The sequence below is a fragment of the Eptatretus burgeri genome, chromosome 5 (assembly GCF_056783735.1).
Source record: "Eptatretus burgeri isolate ZD-2024b chromosome 5, Ebu_testis_v1, whole genome shotgun sequence".
Taxonomy (NCBI): Eukaryota; Metazoa; Chordata; class Myxini; order Myxiniformes; family Myxinidae; genus Eptatretus; species Eptatretus burgeri.
The window spans coordinates 104,484,707-104,506,489 of NC_140965.1; the positions used below are offsets into that span (position 1 = coordinate 104,484,707).

The window sequence follows — 21,783 nt, forward strand, 5'->3', positions numbered from 1 at the left end:
TTCTGAATCTGAATGATATTTTCCCCAACTCGATGCCTAGCGCCTTCTTTAAAAGTCAGTCCAGAATGAACCACACCACAAATATCTTGTAATCACTCTGGGTCACAGCCTGACATATAAGAAACATCTGGAAAGGATTTGTGAGAAAAGGAAGACTGGAGTGAACCTCATCCATAAGCTTGCCAGAATGTTGCTGGGGAGCCGGCACACGCAGCCTTCGCATTTCTACCCTCATTCTAGTGTATCCCACTTCAGAGTACTGTGCAGCTACCTGGCCTGCGAGCAGTCGCACTAAGCACCTTGACACCATCCTGAACTGTGCAATGAGAATTTTATCTTGCACACTGATGTCAACCCCTCTCCTGTGGCTATCTGAGCCCACCAACATCACACCCTGGACATTTGCAGGCAAGCACAAACGTTCCGAGTGTACCTTCAGATGCAATCCAATGTTGACCTGCCAGTCTACAAAGAGCTACTTAACCGTCCAAGACTTCGATTGAAGTTACGGAAGCCTTTCTGGATTTGGGGACCTATAGTCGCTGATACCAATGACAAGGAGTTGTGGCAGCAGCAATGGAAAAAGGAATCTGTTGGAAATGGCAAGTTAATTCAACATCCCACAAAGGAGCCCCCAGGCTTTGACATACAGAGACGCCAGAGGAGTGGTCTTAACCGACTGCGAACCCCACATGCAGGGTCTGCTGAACATATGTATAAGTGGAAGCAAACTGTGAGCCCAGTGCGTACCTGGAGCCATCAAGATCAGACAGTCATACATGTTGTACAGGACTATGTGCAGACGAGATTCAGTGGGTCATTCACAGAACGACACAGGACCACTGATGTTGCAATAAACTGGCTCTAATTACTAGATCTTTAATTCCAATTGTCTACTTGCCATTCGTTCTTCAACCCTGCCAAATCTAAGTTCCCAAAAGTTGTCACCCCCCCCATCCCCCACCCCCTCCTCACCAAATGCATATCATTATATTACAGCACTGTATTACAGGACTCAGACAGTTTCATGAAAGCAACCAATTTTCGCATATTTCTATTTAAAGAAAGCTACCTCAGAACATATTTACACTTTACAAATTAAAACTTCACTGTTGAAATGGAAAAATTCCTTAATAACCAGACGGTATTAATAAATATTCCATTAAATAGTTAGTCCGCATATTGAATTTATTGCATTGCATGGTTTTTTGTATTGTTTAAATATTTACAGCTGCTTGAAAAGAGTTAATTCACTTTGAATAAACTCTTCATCTATACCCCGAGAATATGAAACAATATAATTAGACTACAATTCAATCTCAAACTTCAGTTTTCAATCTCCAAGAGCCTTTAGTGTCAATCATGCAATAAAATGCATCATTTTCTTAAAAACAAATATATATATATATATATATATATATATATATATATATATATATATATTATCCCTGTGTCGTAAGAGTCGACCAGGGTTGCGTCAGGAAGGGCATCCGGCGTAAAACATGTGCCAAATCACGATGCGGATCATATGGATGATCCGCTGTGGCGACCCCTAACGGGAGCAGCCGAAAGAAGAAGAAGAAGATATATATATATATATATATATATATATATATATATATATATATATATATATATATATATATATATATATATATATATATATACATACACATGTTTAGTCCCATTTATTTGTAAAAATCCGTCACAGCCCAATATGCGTCCTTGATGCTCCAAACCATGCAACATTTTTAAACATTGATAAAATCAAAACCCGAGGGATGACAGGATGGCCTAGAGGTACGCACACTTGCTTTTAAGCTATCTAGCCTGGGTTTGATTCCGGACCCAGCTTTAAACTGTCATCCCGGTGTTTCACAGGCAGGATGCTTCATCGATGTGTGTGCCGTCCATCGGATGGACGTTAAACAGGTGTCCAGTCTGCCGACATTAGTTGTTTAGTCGGTGTCTTTGTTGGAGTTGATGAAAGAATCAAAAACTTTGGGGCAAGAAGTCCGAGAGTATTGAAGGAGATGGCAGAGAAGATCGACATTATGTGAACATGTGTACCATCATGCTTATCCGCTCTGCCAACATGAGTCTGTGTCATTGATTTCCACCTTTTCAACAACATGATATAATCATTCTTCACAAAAACAGCCACATCACTGATCCACCCAGACTTCAACTGGATGTAAGCATCCAAGCTTTTCCATGCCATGACGTTTTCCAGGGTGTAAATACTTTTAGTAAACATAAGATAATTCACTAAATCTGGATATGAAATGGTTGGAAAGATCGTCTCACTTCTGGATCTTGCTGTATTCGGCAATTCATGTGGGTCTGTTGCCGATAAATCTGTATTGTTATAATATCGCTCCTGAGACAGGATCCAACATGTTGACATACTCAAGCTTCGGGACAAGCTTCGACACCAATTGTTTGGTCCTGAAAGTACACAAAGCACAACAGCTCAACTGATGGTGAATGGACGTTTGTCGCTTCTTTTTTCCATATTCCAATATGGCGGCGCAACACAGAATGTTGACGTCACTATATAATCTCCATTAGTGAATTCTGCATTAGCAAACTATTGCTTCAATGGAAAAATAAAGGGTTTCATTCAGACCCACTATTGCTCACGTATGTACAGTGAGACCACATTATTTGAGAAATTATGTTTCAGAAGAGCTCGCTAAAATAAGAAGCTCAAATGAACTGAGATCCTCGTCCTCTTAATGATGACGTCATAAAAACGAATATGACGTCACTGTGATGTATCAGGTTTGCGATAAATTATCTGTGCTCATGCCCGGCTTGATTCCCACAAACAAAATTCAAACAGCTTGCCTAGTTTCGGAGATAATGGTATAGGCAATTTCCATTAGTAGTGCGGGCTGATATGGAATTCTGTAGGATTTTTGTGCTAAAATTGATTTTTTTTTTTTGATTTGGTACCATTTTGGACCAAAGTAACAGGAAATTTTAGGGTCCAAATTTTTCGGATGCAGGAACCCGTTTTTTCAGGCCCTTTTCAAAATGGCCGCCATCAAACAGGTCCAGGCTCATATCTCAGTCACTAATTGATGGATGTTAATGATTTTTGTGTCTAATCGGGGGTTTTTCAGGGTGCTGAGTCCAATTATGAGGGTTCCAGATTGATTTGTGGTAGGGGGCAATATTATTTTGGTAAGGTCAAGGCTACAACTGCAAAAAAAACTCAACACAAACCACTTTTTGGTGAAGTTTCAGCTTACTCATAGCCACAAAACTATACAATGACTAGAATACTAAATATCAAATACTGGTACAAGCACTCAATGTCTATTGTGGGAATAGACACCAATAAACAAGATTCCTCTTGACTTGTAAGAATTTCTCATGGAAAACAAAACGAACTCAACACAAATTACTTTCCAGCAACGTGAAGAATGATCTCATAGGCTTAAAACTATACAAGCACAGTAATATTTAATATTAAATATTAATACAAGTATTAATGTTTATGGTATAAAAAGAAGTAGACACCAATATGGAAGATTACTCTACATGCTCTAAGATTATTAGATTATTGGACTATCTACACAGACTAGTCTAGGCTTGTTAGATTTTATCAGACTATCTACATGTATACAGCCTTATAGCTCATTGTCATCCTGATCATCATTGTCTTGCATTTGCTAGTCAGAGAAATTGTTACAACTTGAAGTGAAACATTTGCAGAGAGGAGTGCAGGACAAATTGTTTTTGATGCAGGAACAATTTCCTTTACATAATGTTCGACACCCGCATTTTATCAGCTCAAGAATGGCACAAGGAGCAAGGGCAGATAGACATTTCAATGGAATGTAAACTATCTCCACAAGCAGCCACCCATTCTCTCCTAAGTCAGGAAGACATGGATTTGGAGAGACATATGATTTGTCTCGCATACATATAAAATTTGTACGGACAATATTGGGCATCAGAGTGCTGCAAGTGGGAGGAAGCATCTCAGCCTCAAGGTTTTTAGATCTAAAGAGCTCCCATCGGAGAGCAGGCAATGTTGTTGGACCCTTTGGTGAATACACTTTCCAGACGAATGTTTCTAATGCTTTTACTTCTTGAGGAAGTTCCCCATTCACGAACTCTGAAGATGACAGGGATCCTTTGCCAAGGTTGCGGAAACAATCATTGATGGGGTTATCATCTTCTCGTGAGATATAGGCATCAGCCCATCTTTTTTTCGAAATTCTGTCCATAGGGAGTATCTTCCAGAAGATCGTTGTTGTCGACCGCAAACCAGACATTCACCCCCTTCTTCACAAAGTCAGGGAGACAGAAACCTCCAGTCTCTTGCATTATCATCAGCACAGCATGCTCAATACATTTTTCAATGTTGAGTATGTGCTGATAGTCACTGCCAACATACACAGTTGTGAGATTGGTCATAAGACTTTTGTCACACACTCGGGAATGAACAGACAGTGGCAGTCCAATTGACAGGGGCGTTTCAACTCCATCATGCCTGAATCCTCCATCATTCTTGGGTTTATGCTTGACTTGCCTGTCACTTCTTGTATTTTGCATCAGGAATTGACATGCAACATCAACAGTTTTTTGCACTTCAACATCTCTCCTACCAATGACTCTTTTAATATGAGGTCCAAATAAGAGTTGGTTGAGAAAGAATTGCAACATTGGGGGATTTTTGAAATTGCTCAAATCACCACTGAATTTCCAATGTTGATGACTCATGATCTCATCCCTGAGTCCATTAGCCAAGCTAAGCAAAGCGTTGACTGAAGTATTCTGTGCTGCTGCATGTTCAACTGCCTGGCTAACTGATTTTGATAAAATCACTTTTTCGCTTTCATTTTTACGAACAGATTTTAAAAACTCGACATTGGGAAGATATTTTTGAATCAACTCTTTTAGGTACTTTTTATGGTTGCCACAATAAAGCTGTTCTATGTGATACTCTTCAAGAATTGATGCATACTCATCGTTGATGTCATTCATACTCAGGACAACACCACCAACAGAGAGTGATGCTTTGACTGATAAGAGCAACAGTTCATCACAAATCTCCCGAGTAATCTTATCCTTACTGACACTGTCTGAGAATGTCCGTTGAGCATATCGTAAGCATTTTTTATGATAATACTTTTCCTGGGCAGCAGCATCCCCCGACTGTTCCAAGCCAGATACACATACCCTGATGGTGTCATCCTTAGTGTTGCTCTTGATATCAAGCAGAGTTTGACCCATAGGGTCACTCAGAACATGATCGAGCTCTTGTGAGTCAGATGGTGTACAAAACTTGCAGGGAGAAAATATACATTTCACCTCTTTTTGCACAGTTTGAAAGCGCCTTGGACGGGTCTCTTCTTGGGATTTCCCAGGATGGCCTTTTAATGAAAAATGAGGGAGAGAGAGAGAGAGAGAGAGAGAGAGAGAGAGAGAGAGAGAGAGAGAGAGAGAGAGAGAGAGAGAGAGAGAGAGAGAGAGAGAGAGATATATATATATATATATATATATATATATATATATATATATATATATATATATATATATATATATATTCCTCATGATCCAGCTTCATCTTTCTAGCTCTTTCTAAATGGTCTTTGTTCACAATTGGCTTGCGGCACTCACTATGATATCGAACATTCTCTAGCTGAAATTCATCTAAACTACACAAACGACCTACAAGTGGCTTGAGCTCATTCTCTTCCAATAATATACGCTCTCTGAAACATGCCAATAAGTCAGTAATTTTGTTGACACCAGGTTTCTTGACCAGTTTCTTCTGTGATGATTCGCCTGCTAGGCATACAATGCAGCTATTCAAGAGGTCTTGAGACATTGGATATGATACTGCACTGTTACATACTCAGTATTCTGATCCAACATCTGAAACATAAGAAAAATTTGTCACCATAAATTCAACTTGATGTGCATACAATTTAATTACCAAAACGTGCATCTAGTAACATTATAAACTAGATTTGACTATGACATTCATGCATGATCCAAACATCATAGTTGACTATATATAATGTCATCTTGCTAAATGATTATCTTGATGCTGATAATGTATAATATGTATCCACTAATTATGCCGAAAATTTGCTCTGTTACTGAAGCGCCACAACACCATTTTATGTCAGTTATATGCTTATGCCCCTCTCTTCCCTACATAGCCTTGACCCTAACCAAATGAACTTTACCTTTAATAGGTCTGATACCCTCATAATTGGACTCAACACCCTGAAAAAACCCCAATTAGACACAAAAATCATGAAAATCCATCAATTATTTACTGAGATATGAGCCTGGACCTGTTTGATGGTGGCCATTTTGAAAAGGGCCCGAAAAAACGGGTTCCGGGACCCGAAAAATTTGGACCCTAAAATTTAAATTGAAATGCAAATCTTATCGAGTTTCCTCCTGATGACTTCATCTTTTCTTTTTGCTTGTTTGGGTTCCTTCTGATTATTCCAATGCAGGACTGTACCTATTTGGTCTTCCATTTGATTTGAATTTAAGTTATTAAAATCCCATTTTATATTAAATTGAATAATCATTAAAAAAGTCATGGGTCAGGGTCAGGTGTCCGATCAAAGCGGGGTTGCATCAAAGCGGGATGTCTTGGTACCCGTTCATCACTGCCAGCAGTTATAAAGTGTCAGTTCTAATTATGTCTCTGTCTCTTATTACGGAACACACCAATACACATATGCCACACAACACACCCCACAAAACAAATCCAGGCAAGGGTCTGCAATATCTGATTGCTGTTTTGCATGTTCTGGATGTAGGAGACTATTCTGTGTCATCTGGCAGAAGAGTCTTCAGGAATATTGAGAGAGAGGATGGCATGGGCATATAGTCATTGTCCAGCTCATCAGGTTGTGGTAGCCAGCTCTGGTCAGCTTGTATTGGTGATGCCTTAATGTCCTTGCTTCAGTAGAGAGCAGCCATTTGTATGAGCTGTTAATTGGACCTGGCTTTAAAATTGGACCTGGCCTCCAAAGCCTGTCGCTGACTGGGAATCCTCCATCGTGCAAAGTCCTTTCTTGGGCCACCTGAGCCCCTGACCACTTACAAAGTTTTCGTCCACAGCCTGATGGAGTACTCCTCTCCCCTCTGGGCTGGTGCTCCTGCCTCACACCTTTCTCAGCTTCACGCTGTGGAAACCAAGGCATTTCGGATCATTGGCATCTTCCGCAATGAGGCTGACTCTTTGGGCCTCTCACTCTATCACTGCAGGCTGGTCAGTGGTCTTTCTGTCTTTTACGTTCAACTCTCCAGCCTCGCCCCCCCCCCCTGCTCTCTCCGCGATTTGTTCCCACCACATTTACACAGGGTGTTCAAGGTCCGCCAACTACCAAAATCACAAATCACTACTCATCTTCACTCTTTCATTCCTCTTTTTTACCGCCTTTGGAATAAACTCCCTCACCCTATTCATTCCCATTCTACCCTCCAGGCCTTCAAAACAGCTGTTCACCACCACCTCTTATCATCCCCCATCCAAATCCTCGATCTTTTCTACCCCCGATAATCCACCCAGCCCACCTCCTTCAAATTTCTTGCTTTCCTTCCTGAAAGTCCCTGTAATGTCCATCTTGTATTCCCCATGTTCCCCACCCCATCCCTCTCCCTTCCACAGATCTCCTTATGTCTCTGTTTCCCACTGTTTTGTCCTTCCCCACAGTTTTGTCCTTCCCACTCCCACCCCTCTTGTCTCATGCCCCCTTGCTGTGTGTTGTGTGTTAGCTCTCACACGAGCCTCCACAAGGTATACAATATATATATATATATATATATATATATATATATATATATATATATATATATATATATATATATATATATATATATAATAATGTTTTCTCTGGAACCAATTAATCAATCGACATGACACTTCACAATTGTGATATTGTGGTAATTGGGAATATAAGTTATAAATTTCAACTTGATCGGACACATGGTCCAGCAGCCAGAAATATTTAAATTATTAATCTGTGTTTTTTTTTTTTTAATAAGACTCACTTGACTCACTTGGTACCCGGTCGTAACAGTTCTAATTATGTCTCTTCTTATTTACTTAACACACCAGTGCACAAATGCCACATAAAATACACCACACAAAACAAGTCCTGGGGAGGGTCTGCAATTTCTGATTGCTCTTTTTCTTGTTCAAAAATATATTGGCCCGACATGTTCTCGTGGATCAGGCATTACATGGCGGAGGTATGCGCTCTACCGAGTGCCCTTCTTGTTTCAGTAGGTAATGTTAACATCTTGAAAAATCGTAAATGTTTGTACCTCATTTGTCTCTCAGACAAATTCAATTTTACAAAATTAAGCATGATCATTATCACGAACAAGCCTGAGCTGTTTCCTCAATGACTCTCCTTCATTCACGTTTCAGTTTCTTCACAACCAGCAACAGAAATAACAACCGCAACAAAGGCTACTTCTCCAAAAACTTCAGGTACTGCACACCACATCAGTGGTTTTAATGCTATTTCATTTTTGCACGATTTTGCCATTAATTTTGTGAATTATCTACATGTACATAGAAAAGGCAAAAAAAATCTCTCTCTACCTCTCTACCTCTCTACCTCTCGACCTCTACCTCTTTCCCTCTCTACCTCTCTACCTCTCTCCCTCTCTACCTCTCTCCCTCTCTACCTCTCTCTACCTCTTTCCCTCTCTACCTCTCTCCCTCTCTACCTCTCTCCCTCTCTACCTCTCTACCTCTCTACCTCTCTACCTCTCTCTCTTCCTTTTTACCTCTCTACCTCGCTACCTCTCTCTCTCTGCCTCTCTCCCTCTCTACCTTTCTCTCTACCTCTCTCTCTACCTCTCTCTACCTCTCTCCCTCTCTACCTTTCTCTCTACCTCTCTCTCTACCTCTCTCTACCTCTCTCTACCTCTCTCCCTCTCTCTCCAGTGATGTGATGTGTGGGGAATACAGGTTTTAAATTTCAACTTTATCGCACACATGGTCTGGCAGCCAGAATTATTTGTTTATTTTTTAATCTGAGTTATTTTTTATTTTTCATTTTCTTTTAATAAGGCTCACTTGGCTGAGTCTGGATGGGTTTGAGGGTAGAGGAGTAGCAGCTGAAATGCAAATCTTATCGAGTTTCCTCCTGATGACTTCATCTTTTCTTTTTGCTTGTTTGGGTTCCTTCTGATTATTCCAATGCAGGACTGTACCTATTTGGTCTTCCATTTGATTTGAATTTAAGTTATTAAAATCCCATTTTAAATTAAATTGAATAATCATAAAAAAAAGTCATGGGTCAGGGTCAGGTGTCCGATCAAAGCGGGGTTGCATCAAAGCGGGATGTCTTGGTACCCGGTCATCACTGCCAGCAGTTATAAAGTGTCAGTTCTAATTATGTCTCTGTCTCTTATTACGGAACACACCAATACACATATGCCACACAACACACCCCACAAAACAAATCCAGGCAAGGGTCTGCAATATCTGATTGCTGTTTTGCATGTTCTGGATGTAGGAGACTATTCTGTGTCATCTGGCAGAAGAGTCTTCAGGAATATTGAGAGAGAGGATGGCATGGGCATATAGTCATTGTCCAGCTCATCAGGTTGTGGTAGCCAGCTCTGCTCAGCTTGTATTGGTGATGCCTTAATGTCCTTGCTTCAGTAGAGAGCAGCCATTTGTATGAGCTGTGTACGATCAGTACCATGTTCTTTGTGAGTCTGCAACTCCCACTTGACTCCCATGTGCTCGGCAGCCAGTTGCATCACAGACAGCTTTTCAGGCACAACAAGAAATTTGCGAAGTTCATTTTGGAATACCTTCAGGCTATCTTTGAAATCCCTTTCTAGTTTCCGACAAATACTATTCTTGGCTTGTCTTTTCACTTCCACAACCCAAAGCGAGTCCACAAATTTATTTGTCAGGTCAGTCATCGAGACCACACAAAGCGATGCAAACAAATCTGCCCTGATGTCTGTGCACAACTCATAGGCATCCTGCACTACATCTGTATTAGCTTGCTCTGCATCATCAAAATTTACCGCACTGCTTTTCGGGCCTCATATAATCTCTAGTGTAGGCACAGTAACACATTTTGTGGTCATGAACTTCAGCGTTGCAATGGCCAAGACTGTCTCATCCTTCTTCAGTGTAGCCACTTGTCAGATCGTATAATCTGAACAAAGTTCTTGGGTCTGGGTAAGAAGCACCCGACAGTGGCGTATAGAGGAAAAATGACGCTGGGGCGAGTTGTCAAATTTCTGACCCTCGTAACTCACATGCTGAATTAAACACAAAGTCCAATGAAATAACTTTGTTACCTCTGCCACCGAAGGTGAAGGATGTTATTGTTTCACTCCTTTCCGTCTGTTTATCTGCCTATTTGTATGTTTGTGTACAGGATATCTCAAAATGTTGTGCACGGATCTGGTTGAAATTTTGTGGACAGGTTTGGTGTGTGACCGGGACGAACTGATTAGATTTTAGTGAAGATCCAGATCCGGATTCGACTACGAGCAATTTTTAAGTGATTCTTCACAATTTACAGATCGGGCTAAAAACGATACATAGCATGATTTCTCAAAAGGTTGTGGACGGATTCGGGCGAAACTTGGTGGGCAGGTTGGGTGTGTGACCCTGATGAATTGATTCGATTTTGGTGAAGATCCAAATCCGGATCTGGATAGGAGAATGATTCAATATTAAAAGTGATTCTTCACAATTGAGAGATCGAGCCAAAAACGATATAGTACTGTATAGCAGAATATTTCAAAAATATATTGGACCCGACATGTTCTCTTGGATCAGGTATGACATGGTTGAGGTATGCACTCTACCAAGTGCCCTTCTGGTTTCAGTAAGTAATGTTAACATCTTGAAATATCGTAAATGTTTGTACCTCATTTGTCTCTCAGACAAATTCAATTTTACAAAATTAAGCATGATTATTATCACGAACAAGCCTGAGCTGTTTCCTCGATAACTCTTCTCTTTCATTGACGTTGCAGTTCCTTTACAACCAGCAACAGCAATAACAACCACACCAAAGACGGATTCTCCAAAAACTTCAGGTACTGTACACCACAACAGCGGTTTTAATGTTATTTCATGTTTGCACGATTTTGCCAGTAATTTTGTGACTTGTCTACGTGTACCAAGAAAAGGCAAAAAAACCTCTCTCTTTCTGTCTCTCCACTCTCCTCCCATCTCTCTCTCTCTCTCTCTCTCTCTCTCTCTCTCTCTCTCTCTCTCTCTCTCTCTCTCTCTCTCTCTCTCTCTCTCTCTCTCTCTCTCTCTCTCTCTCTCTATCTCTCTCTCTTTCTCTTTCTCTTTCTCTTTCTCTTTCTCTTTCTCTTTCTCTTTCTCTTTCTCTTTCTCTTTCTCTCTCTTTTTCTGTCTTTCTTTCTCTTTCTCTTTCTCTTTCTCTTTCTCTTTCTCTTTCTCTTTCTCTTTCTCTTTCTCTTTCTCTTTCTCTTTCTCTTTCTCTTTCTCTTTCTCTTTCTCTTTCTCTTTCTCTTTCTCTTTCTGTCTCTCTTACTGTTTTTTCTCTCTCACTCTCTCCACCCCCCCCTCTCTCCAAAGTTTTATGTAATCTTGCACTCCCAACATTATTGGCATCTCCCACAATGAAGCTGAAACACAAAGGCTTTTGCTCTCACATCATAGAAAAGTTGATGATCTTCATCTTTCCTTTGCCTTTTTCCACATTTAGCTTCCTTTGCTTTCTTACCCCTCCAACCATCACAGCCCCTCTGGGATGCACAAATTCTTCAAGTTTTCCCCTCCAAATTCAAATTCCAAAATCCAGAATTTCTGCACATCCCCACTCTTTATGCCTGGTGTTGGCTTAATGAATGGTTAGGGTGGTGGGCTTTGGATTCTAGGGTCCTGAGTTCAAATATTGCTTAGCTGTTGAATTAACACAAGGTGGGGTTAACTCTGCTTGTCATCCTTCCGAGGTCAGAAAAATGAGTGCCAGCATGCTGGTATACTGTCGGGGTGGTGACCCATCCAGGATTGTGCCCAATAGCCAAGGAGACTGATTAAGCAGCAACAACGCTCTGCACAGAGCATGGTCTCAATCTCCTCCTTTCCACTCTTTTGTTAAACCACATCAAAACATTATTGCCCACATGTTATGTGGTGAACATCAATTAAGTGGTAAGGTAGCATATATAATGTAAGTATTTATCATGATGTTCATTTAACTGTGAAACAGCTCAGATTGAGACATTTCCTGCTGCGTGACCAAAACTGTTCTTGCATTTGCCAACTTTCTTGCACTTCCTCATTCTAATGAATATTGCCTTATACTCGTAAATGAGTCATGTTATGTGATTTGTCCTTATTCTGCACTTTTCATTCATGCCAATTGCAACTTTTGTGAAAAAAGAACAAACAAAAGCTTTCTGAGAGTTTACTTACTGCAACTGATCATTTTATACTCTCTTGGAAGAACTTGTGCATCACAACTTGGATAAAAGTACATTTTTATAAATAGCATGAATAGTTCGAGACAATGGAGAAATCAATACAGGATATGCAGATAATGGGATATTGGAACCTGCTACCTCAGTCTCTCCTTGTAATAGCCCCAGATGGAAATCGGAAACTGGTCAACCCAAAAGGAATCCCATTTTATTTTCTTTGGTGAGGTCAACCCGAAAATGAATCATATGTTTTAATGGTGAATAATGGAATCGTACTTTGACTTGTTTAATATTAACGCAATCAATCAATTGTACTGTCAACTTGTTCGCATGAGCATTACATGTATCTAGTATACTGTAATAAACGGTATTGTGGACCATCATGACAATAATAATTGATCAAATTGGTTAATTTAATGTTCAGTTGAACTTGTCATGTTAAATGTGAACATTGTCACAACATTGACTTGACTATTCTAATCTTTCCTTAACTCTGCAGCTTCTCCAAAACCAACAATAGAGCCTACTGCAGCAAAAGTACCCAGTGCTAAAACAACCACTGGTATGATTATACACCCATCCTTTCAATGCGATTTGATTTCTGAACAATCTTTGCTAACCGTTGATTGCATTATAATAATGAAATTATCTGACAATATGAAATACCAGTTTATTGCACTCATAATGACTAACTGCACACACATTGTTTTGCTGTCATGGCGATTTGTAAAATTACACTTCTCATGAATACCATTGATGTATATATAGAAAATAATGGATGCAACGTTGAGTGATATTGTGTTCACTTCTGGTCGCCACATCTGCGGAGGGTCCAGCATAGAACAATTACATTGATTCCAGGCCTTGCTAGACTAAGCGAGGAGCGGCTGAAGGAAACAGGACATAAAAAATTAGGCCATAATGAGGGGATCTGATTGAAATGTTTGAGATAATGAAGGGTATAGGCAGAGTAAGTTCAGAAGAGTTTTTTTTTCTGCATAATTGAAAGTTATAGCGCCTGGGGCCACAGCTTTAGTGTGAAGAAGAGGAGAGTTAAGACTGTAAGGCAGGGGTGCTTCGCTCAGAGAGTGGTTATAATGCATGGATATGGTCTCCCTGGGAAGGTGGTGGCAAAAGACACAGAAGATGGGTTTAAACTAGAACTGGATAGATACCTCGAAGCAGTATGGGGTAGAGAGGTACATGGCTATTGGAAGGATTGTGCAGGCTTGATGGGCCAAATGGCCTCCTCCTACATAGAAGTTCCTTGCATGTGAATCCGTGTGTGTGTGTGTGTGTGTGTGTGTGTGTGTGTGTGTGTGTGTGTGTGTGTGTGTGTGTGTGTGTGTGTGTATGAGATAAATAAATTATCCTCGGAAGTTAGGTGAGTTTTGATGTTATTGATGTGATGAGTCATAACAGCTGCAATAGCTTGACCAACGAAACATTTAAAGCAATATATGCATCTCTTTTTATAATAATATAGTATATATAATAATAATAATGTATAATTTTATAATCATGAAGAAGAACAGTCTGTCAGATGAATTCCAGTGACATCGATCTATAATTCCAGCAGTGTGTGTGTGTGTGTGTGTGTGTGTGTGTGTGTGTGTGTGTGTGTGTGTGTGTGTGTGTGTGTGTGTGTGTGTGTGTGTGTGTGTGTGTGTGACCGCTGTTTCTCGACAACCTCTGGTCCGATCTTATTTAAACTTGCCAGGTATATTGCTGGGGACCTGAGGATGTGCCTTTTCAAGGTTTGATATTAATCTGACAAGTGCTTCCCAAGTTATGGCCATTTATTTACCAAACCAATGGGAAGACACGTTGTTGCGTGGGCATGGCCGATGGGGAAGGGAAGCTCAGCCGCGTTCCCCATTACGGGTTACAACGTACGGGCTTCCGGATAGTGATGACTTCGTGTATTCTAATAATTTCTCGATTTCTTATGCGCATTTATACATAAACACAATGGCCCAAGTTATGATCGTTTTCATATTAGACGGTGTATAAATTTCGGGAACATCAGAGTGCTGGTATGCTCCGAACCAGGAAGTAAATTTTTTCTCTCTCTTCTCTTTTTTGTTTTTCCTTGCCACTACATTGCGAAAAGGTAAAATTCGTTGGAGCTAATTGAATAATTGGGTATTAAAAATAAATTGCGAATAATCGTAACTGCGAATAATATTGAACTTCCGGGTCACGCACGCACGGGCACATGAGAGCTAAGAAACGGCTGTGTGGTTTATTTATTTATTATTATTAATTTTTTATTATTATTATTTTTTTATGGGCACAAACTAGTAGTAGTTAAAGTAAATAAAGAACTCCAATTTATTTATTGCTTATACATTGGTGTTTATCATTTTTGTTTTTCCTTCTTTTGCATCTATTTTTGTTTTCCTCCAAATTCATCTCAAAAAATATTCAGCTTTATTGAACTATCTTCAGCACTGTGGGATTGTTCTTGTTCATAGTTCTTGTTGTTCTGTAGTTCTTTATATAAATATTTAGAAGGAACAAACTTTGACTTGAATGTATATATGAAGCAAACAGGGGCACGAACAATGCATTGAACAATATATATTTTTTAATTGCTTTTCCATTTTCATTCATAGAAAGTACGAAATTATTTCGAGTTTAAGTTGTTTTGCAAACTCTGTGGGTTTTATTGGCTAAAAAGTAAAAATTTATGCAGAAGCAAAATTTATTTTATCTGATGTTACATGACCATTCTGCATACAACTTCCACCTTTGCTTTTCGTATAAAAAATTTTTCACTAAAAATGGCTTTCAATGCTGTTATTCTTTATCAGCAGATTATTTGACTTCAACTGCTTTGTCTGTGAGTCACACATTGACCCAGGAATCTCTATCAAAAGGTGCGTTCATTGCAAATACCTCGGTGTAATAATTTCATAAGACATTATGCAGGTGGAATAGCAAAGGACGAGCGTTTAAGTTAAGTGCCCATTGAAAGTCAGGAGATTATGTGTGGGGAGGAAAGAAGCATGGAGTGGGGCAGGGATAGGGGTGGGGACAGGGAGGGTTGGAGAGAAGAAGTGGTAACATAAGGAGGATACAGGCCTTTTGTAAAATGCTCAAAGTACGCCCCAATGCTCATTTCAGTATTTATCCAGTCACACACCAATTACACATGCTCGCTCTATGCTTGCACAGCAATTGTGTCGTTTCTTTGAAATTCAAATTTTAAAAAACCACTTTCAAAGCATTTAATATTCACCTTCAGCACTTTTGTGTTTTTTTATGGAATAATAATGAATTTGTTAAAATAAAATAATTATATTTTTTAATTTGCTAGATCACTTCACCCACATTGACACCTGATTGACTACCCCCAGTCTCACATACATACAAGGTGCAGGACGAAAATGCCATTAGATCTCACAATCTGATTATTTCAGTCTCAATATGCCCAATCCTTTTGGGAGGATAATGATGGACCACCAGGCCCACAAAGCTTGCACGCCACTCAGTGTTTGAAATTTCGGACCCAAGCATTTCTGCCAGGTAGCTATACTAGTTGGTGTTGTGTTACATTTTTAACATAGATCTTTCCAAGTACAATTAAATGTTTTGTGAGGACATCTGGATTAAGTTAAATGAAGACGGTATGTTTCTGAGAATTTCCAGTGAAACAATTTATCATTTAACCAGAAGGTAAATTATGAAGGTTTTTAAAAGAGTGATGTAATGCAAAGAGATACCTTTGTCTGGTAGTTTTTTTCAATTTATTTACCATTCTTGAAGCAACAAACTTGATATAAGTTTGTGAGTAATTATGTATCTCTTCAACCAACGAGTTTTTCTGATCCAGTAATTCCAGAAACCATTACCAGCAATTGTTGAGGATGTATAGGTCCTCCTCTTGGGGTTATTTATTCATTTTTTGTGCACTTATGAGTTTTATAAGTGTGCTGAGTGTAGTTTTAGAAGAAGCAACAAATGTAAAAAAAATATATACAGAATATGAAAGGAAAGTAGAGTTAAACTTGTTATCCAATCTGAACTTGCTTGAGAAGCAGATTCACATATCAATAGTATAATCCTGGGTACTATGGAGCTTCCATGTTGTCACTCATAAAGGACAAGCAGGGGTTCATGGTATTGTCTGGTGCTATTCTAATCCCGTTGGCATTTTGAAGAAATCAAATTTTATTACCTCCGCCACCAAAGGTGAAGGATGTAATGTTTTCACCCCTTTCTGTCTGTTTGTCTTTCTGTTTGTCTTTCTGTTTGTCTGTTTGTGTACAAGATATCTCAAAAAGTTGTGCACAGATCCGGATGAAATTTTGTCGACAGGTTGGGTGTGTGATAAGGACAAACTGATTAGGTTTTGGTGAAGATCCAAATCTCGATCTGGATAGGAGAATTGTTTAATTTTTAAAGTGATTCTTCACCATTGAGAGATTGGGCCAAAACAATATAGTGCTGTATAGCATGATATTTCAAAAATGTATTGGGCCCGATATGTTCTCGTGGATCAGGCATTACATGGCAGAGGTATGCGCTCTACCGAGTGCCCTTTTAGTTTTTCTTTTTTTGTGGGGGCCCAAAACACTTCCCTTCACCCACGAAGCAATGTGGTTGGGGAGAATTTAATATTACTTTTACATAGCCACAAAGGCTTTGGCACTATCGAGAGATTATGAAAGAAAATCCAACTTTTTTCAAAATTTTCAAATTTCTTGCCTAAAACACTCAGTGGCATTCACCGATGAATCTCTGAAAGTTTAATGAATATCTGTTTCGCCAACTTTGAGAAAAATGAAGACACAGACAGACAGACAGAAAACCACTCTTCGAGTAAAGATAATAATGTTAGCATGAATATTTTTCAGAGTAATAAATCAAAGATATAACAACAAACAAATACTTACAATGTGCTCTTGTTCATGATTATTTTCACTAAAACACATTCCTTTGCAGTCATGGCAAGCTCCAAAACCAACTCCACCATTTCTCCAATAACATCTGCTGCAGACAATTGCTTTGGTGAGGAGGAAATGCTGTATTTAATAATGTTTATGAGGAGGAAATGCTGAATTTAATAATGCTTATGAGGAGGAAATGCTGAATTTAATAATGTTAACCAACATTCACATACAAATGATCATTTGAAAAACAAAATTCAATTCTGTTCAATATTCAAGTCATTTTGCCCGTTTTTTTATTTATTTAATTACTCTCTTTGAGGGACATTCAAATTTTTTTGCAGACGAGACACAATTTAAGTTCCAAAACTTGCTGATGTTTTGTTTTATTCTTCAATGTGAATGGAGTGAGATTATAGGGAATTAGTATTCTTTTTTATTTTGCATATGAGGTATATGCCTCGTTATACTTTGTTGACATGTTGTAGACTTGTAAGTTCCCCATTCGTGGAACTTCTTGAACTATCTTCATGAATGTAGAAAGTTATTGAACATACAAAAACACACTTTTATTTTCTTTTTCCAGATGTTTATATGACAATAATTGAAAGAGAAGAACGAAGCATCACTCTGGGTATCAAGTGGAATGAAACAGTCTGTTCCATACAACATATCAACATAAACCCTCTTTACACAAAAAAGAACATCTCTATTCACAATGAAACCTTCTCAATCATACGGATCTTCGAACTCGAGCCCTGCATAGAATACAACATTACTGTGATCATAAATTGTAGCACATGCAACAAATCTCTGGCTGTTAATAACCAAACTCTAGATCCTGGTAAGTCAAAAACAAGAAGCCCTTTTCACAATTGTTTTAAAAGTGCAACGTGAAAAAAACATGAAATCTCTTCATTTAAATGTGTACATAAATGTGTCACAAAGTACTTTTTTTAACATAAATACAAAGTTAGACAACTTTGTCACAAAGACAACTGTGATAAGGTGGAGTACATTTTTATGATGATTGATATGACGATTATTATTATCATTATTCTTAATTCTGCCACCGAAGGTGAAAGGAGGTTATGTTTTAACCCCTGTCTGGTTGTTTGTCCGTTTGTCTGTTTGTGTGCAGGATATCTCAAAACGTTGGGGACGGATTCAGATGAAATTTGGTGGAGAGTTTGGGTATATGACAAGGACGAACTGATTAGATTAGATCTGGATCCGGATCCGGACCTGATAATTTTTTAAGTGATTCTTCACCATTGAGGGACAGGGCTAAACTGATTGATAGCACGATATCTCAAAAAGTTGTGGATGGATTCAGACGAAACTTGGTGAACAGGTTGGATGGTGATGAGGACAAATTGATTCGATTTTGGTGAAGATCTGAATCTGGATCCAGATACGAGAATTATTTAATTTTTAAAGTGATTCTTCACTATTGAGAGATTTGGCCAAAATCGAGGTATAGCATGATATTTCAAAAATGTATTGGGCCTGATATGTTCTCATGGATCAGGCATTGCATGGTGGAGGTATGCGCTCTACCGAGTGCCCTTCGAGTTATCATGATCATCTCATTTTTCACTTTTCCTGAGTAGAAACGATTAACTCTTTAATTGAAAGAAAATGCCTCCAAAGGTGGGGATTAAAATAAGTTTCAGGTTCCTCCAAACATTGAATTGAAATGGAAAGACAGCCTTCGGACACAAAAATTAATAATCATGCATGTATGTATGTATGTATGATCTACTCCAAGAGGATTTGACCTGGGAAACTGAATCTTTCAGGGATCAATGAGAACACCCTGAGGTTGTGCATGTGCAAGTTTCATTTGATTCCATCAAGTTTTGCAAAAGTTCTTTATTCGCCCATCATGGCATTTTCTTCCTTTGGGGGGGATAGTGTGTAAAATTGGAATGATCCGAGCTATATAACCACAATTAATTGTATATGCACGTGCATATGTATGCATGTTTTTGCTTCATATATGTAACCCGGGTTAATTTCATTTTTGGGAGCGATCAAAGGAGCAGTCTGTTGCCTATACACCACCTAAATAAAGGGATATGTTAAAAGAATGTGTTGCATGCTTGGAACATGATCGCCCGTAAGGCGGGTTCTCTGCAATTATATTAATAATCACAAAGATAATAAAATGTACCCCCCTGGCAGCCTATGGTAATAATAATTATAATAATAATAATAATAATAATAAGCAATAGTATTTAAAATAATTTTATATATATATATATATATATATATATATATATATATATATATATATATATATATATATATATATATATATATATATATATATATATATATATATATATGTTCCTTTCCAAAGACCTTCTGCACAGGAGTAGGCAATTTGGCCAATTAAGCTTATTGCCAACCAACCTATAATTAAGCTTATTGCCAACCTGCTGTGGTTGCCAACCTATCATTGTTAGTTCATGCTTTATCATTTAAATATTCAGCATCAAGCAAGGAAGCAGCACGTACCGTTTTTAAAGCAGCAAGGAAGCAGCATGTACCAGCACGTACCGTACCGTCTTTGATATCACTTAGCCATGGTTTGAACTACTGACCTCCCATACTCAGAGTGGACGCTCGAACCATTACACCACCTTTTCTGGTTAAATCAGATGTGAGGGAATTATATGCAAATATAAACTGAATATTTGCTTTTGAGTTTCTAATCTTGGTTGATTCCAAATGGAATAAGATTTGACTAAAAACATTTGTCCTCGTGATATGAAAGGGATATTGCAATACGGAGCTCGTCATCCTTTTGGAGAAGACATTAACTCTAATTTCTGTTTGCACTCATTCTTGTTAGTGTTAAAATGACCATCGTAGCATTTTGTAGGCCATGATATGCTGATACCCTGACCAATTTCAAATACTTTCTCTGGTCACATCTTGTGCCAAGCAATACCCCGAGTGAACAAGGGATGTATTTTTCAACTCGGAGTTGCTAAGTGCACGTTTACAGAAGGGGAACTAAGGTACAGCCGTTGTTAGCGTTTGTCCTTCATCAGAGCAAAATTAGTTATTGTTCTCTCTCTTTTGTTCTGACAAACGGATAATGCCATGTATCAGCCATTGTTCTTTTGTTTTCTTTACTCCCGTTAGGCAAACGTGCTCTCATCAACCCCCGGTTAATAAATCCATTGTTTATTTTGTCCGTTGAAGCGAACAGACAGGGCCCTTAATGGAGACTCGTTTTTCATAAATAACCTTGGTTGTTTTCCGTTTATGCAAGACTGTGAGACTACTTTGACATCTCTTTTGAATTTATAGTGTATCATGTCAGATAAACTGATGTCCTCGTACGATACAGACAGGGTTTTGTACCTTGATACATGTATGTCAAAGTTTCTGATCGGTAAGCTGCATGTAATGCAATTTAATCATTACTTTGGAGGCTTTTAGTTCATGTTTACATTGGATCAGATGATTGTGATAGCAAAATTTATTATCATCTGATTGCAATGAAAATAATAATTCTCGATTTATTAATTTTTTTTAACTTGGGTGACACAAAGCAAAGGGTATGTCGTGCCTGTGTCCGTGCTTATCAAACGTGTTTTATTTTTCAACCAGCCATTGATGGAGTCAGTAATCTCAATTCAACGAGTAAGTACAACATGACGACTCACCAAGTAAATCTTCAACTTTTTTGGGAACAGCCAACCACATGGCCAAAGGAACATTGCAGCAGACTGAAATATGTGATCACATGTGAAGGTAATGTGTGCTTATTCTCACTTGGTGATCAAGCTGCTCAGATAATCATTATATAAGAAAGTTTTCCAAGTGCATCCATCTTTTAGGAAAAGTGTCTTCGACTGAAATCATAAGCAATTCCTATTCAATGATGGACAGGTATTTTGGTAAAAACATTGATTATTGGTTTACAGATATTTCAAAGTTGTGCTCTGCGATGAATTTGTGTTTGTTAACTTTCTGAAACAACACGCACACATTCTCCTATGTCCAGGAAAGGAATTTCAGGTCATAATTTCCAAGATACGTAATATTATTGAGAAAAGTATTAAATGAAGCAAAGGTATTTATTTGACCAGTCTTCAAAAGCATGACTGTCTGCGCACTGTGGCATAAATCATTAATTTAGTGTTACTCGACACACCCGCTCCCTAATATTCATATTCTTGGCAAGTTCCTTATCGGCTGGCTTGGCAAGTGATAGCAAGTTTCTTGGTAATGAAACACACCCCTCTTTTGCTCCAACTTAATTTCAGTAGTGACTGTTTGAAAAGGTAATCATGCGTTGGAAAGAATTGACAGAATAGTTTGTGGTTGTAATAATTTTTACTTACATTTAGGTACTGCGTCTCACGGAACGCCATGCTGAGCTAGTTATATCCACCTTAACACGGAGTTTATCCAAGGCAGAAATCCCCTTGAG

The 21,783-nt window shown here is 38.7% G+C and overlaps 1 protein-coding gene across 2 annotated transcripts in view; it reads left to right on the top strand.

The window, feature by feature from the left end:
• The window catches only part of PTPRC (protein tyrosine phosphatase receptor type C), a 116,330-nt gene that overhangs the window by 57,913 nt on the left and 36,634 nt on the right, over window positions 1–21,783 (top strand). The window contains exons 2-8 of one of the 2 annotated variants that reach the window (XM_085883265.1): window positions 8,423–8,485; window positions 11,014–11,076; window positions 12,935–12,997; window positions 15,252–15,317; window positions 17,386–17,451; window positions 17,917–18,174; window positions 20,958–21,101. In XM_085883265.1, the coding sequence (XP_085739391.1) occupies window positions 8,423–8,485; window positions 11,014–11,076; window positions 12,935–12,997; window positions 15,252–15,317; window positions 17,386–17,451; window positions 17,917–18,174; window positions 20,958–21,101 (723 nt within the window). The remainder of the gene's footprint in view (window positions 1–8,422; window positions 8,486–11,013; window positions 11,077–12,934; window positions 12,998–15,251; window positions 15,318–17,385; window positions 17,452–17,916; window positions 18,175–20,957; window positions 21,102–21,783) is intronic. The other variant, XM_085883266.1, reaches the window with a different exon arrangement.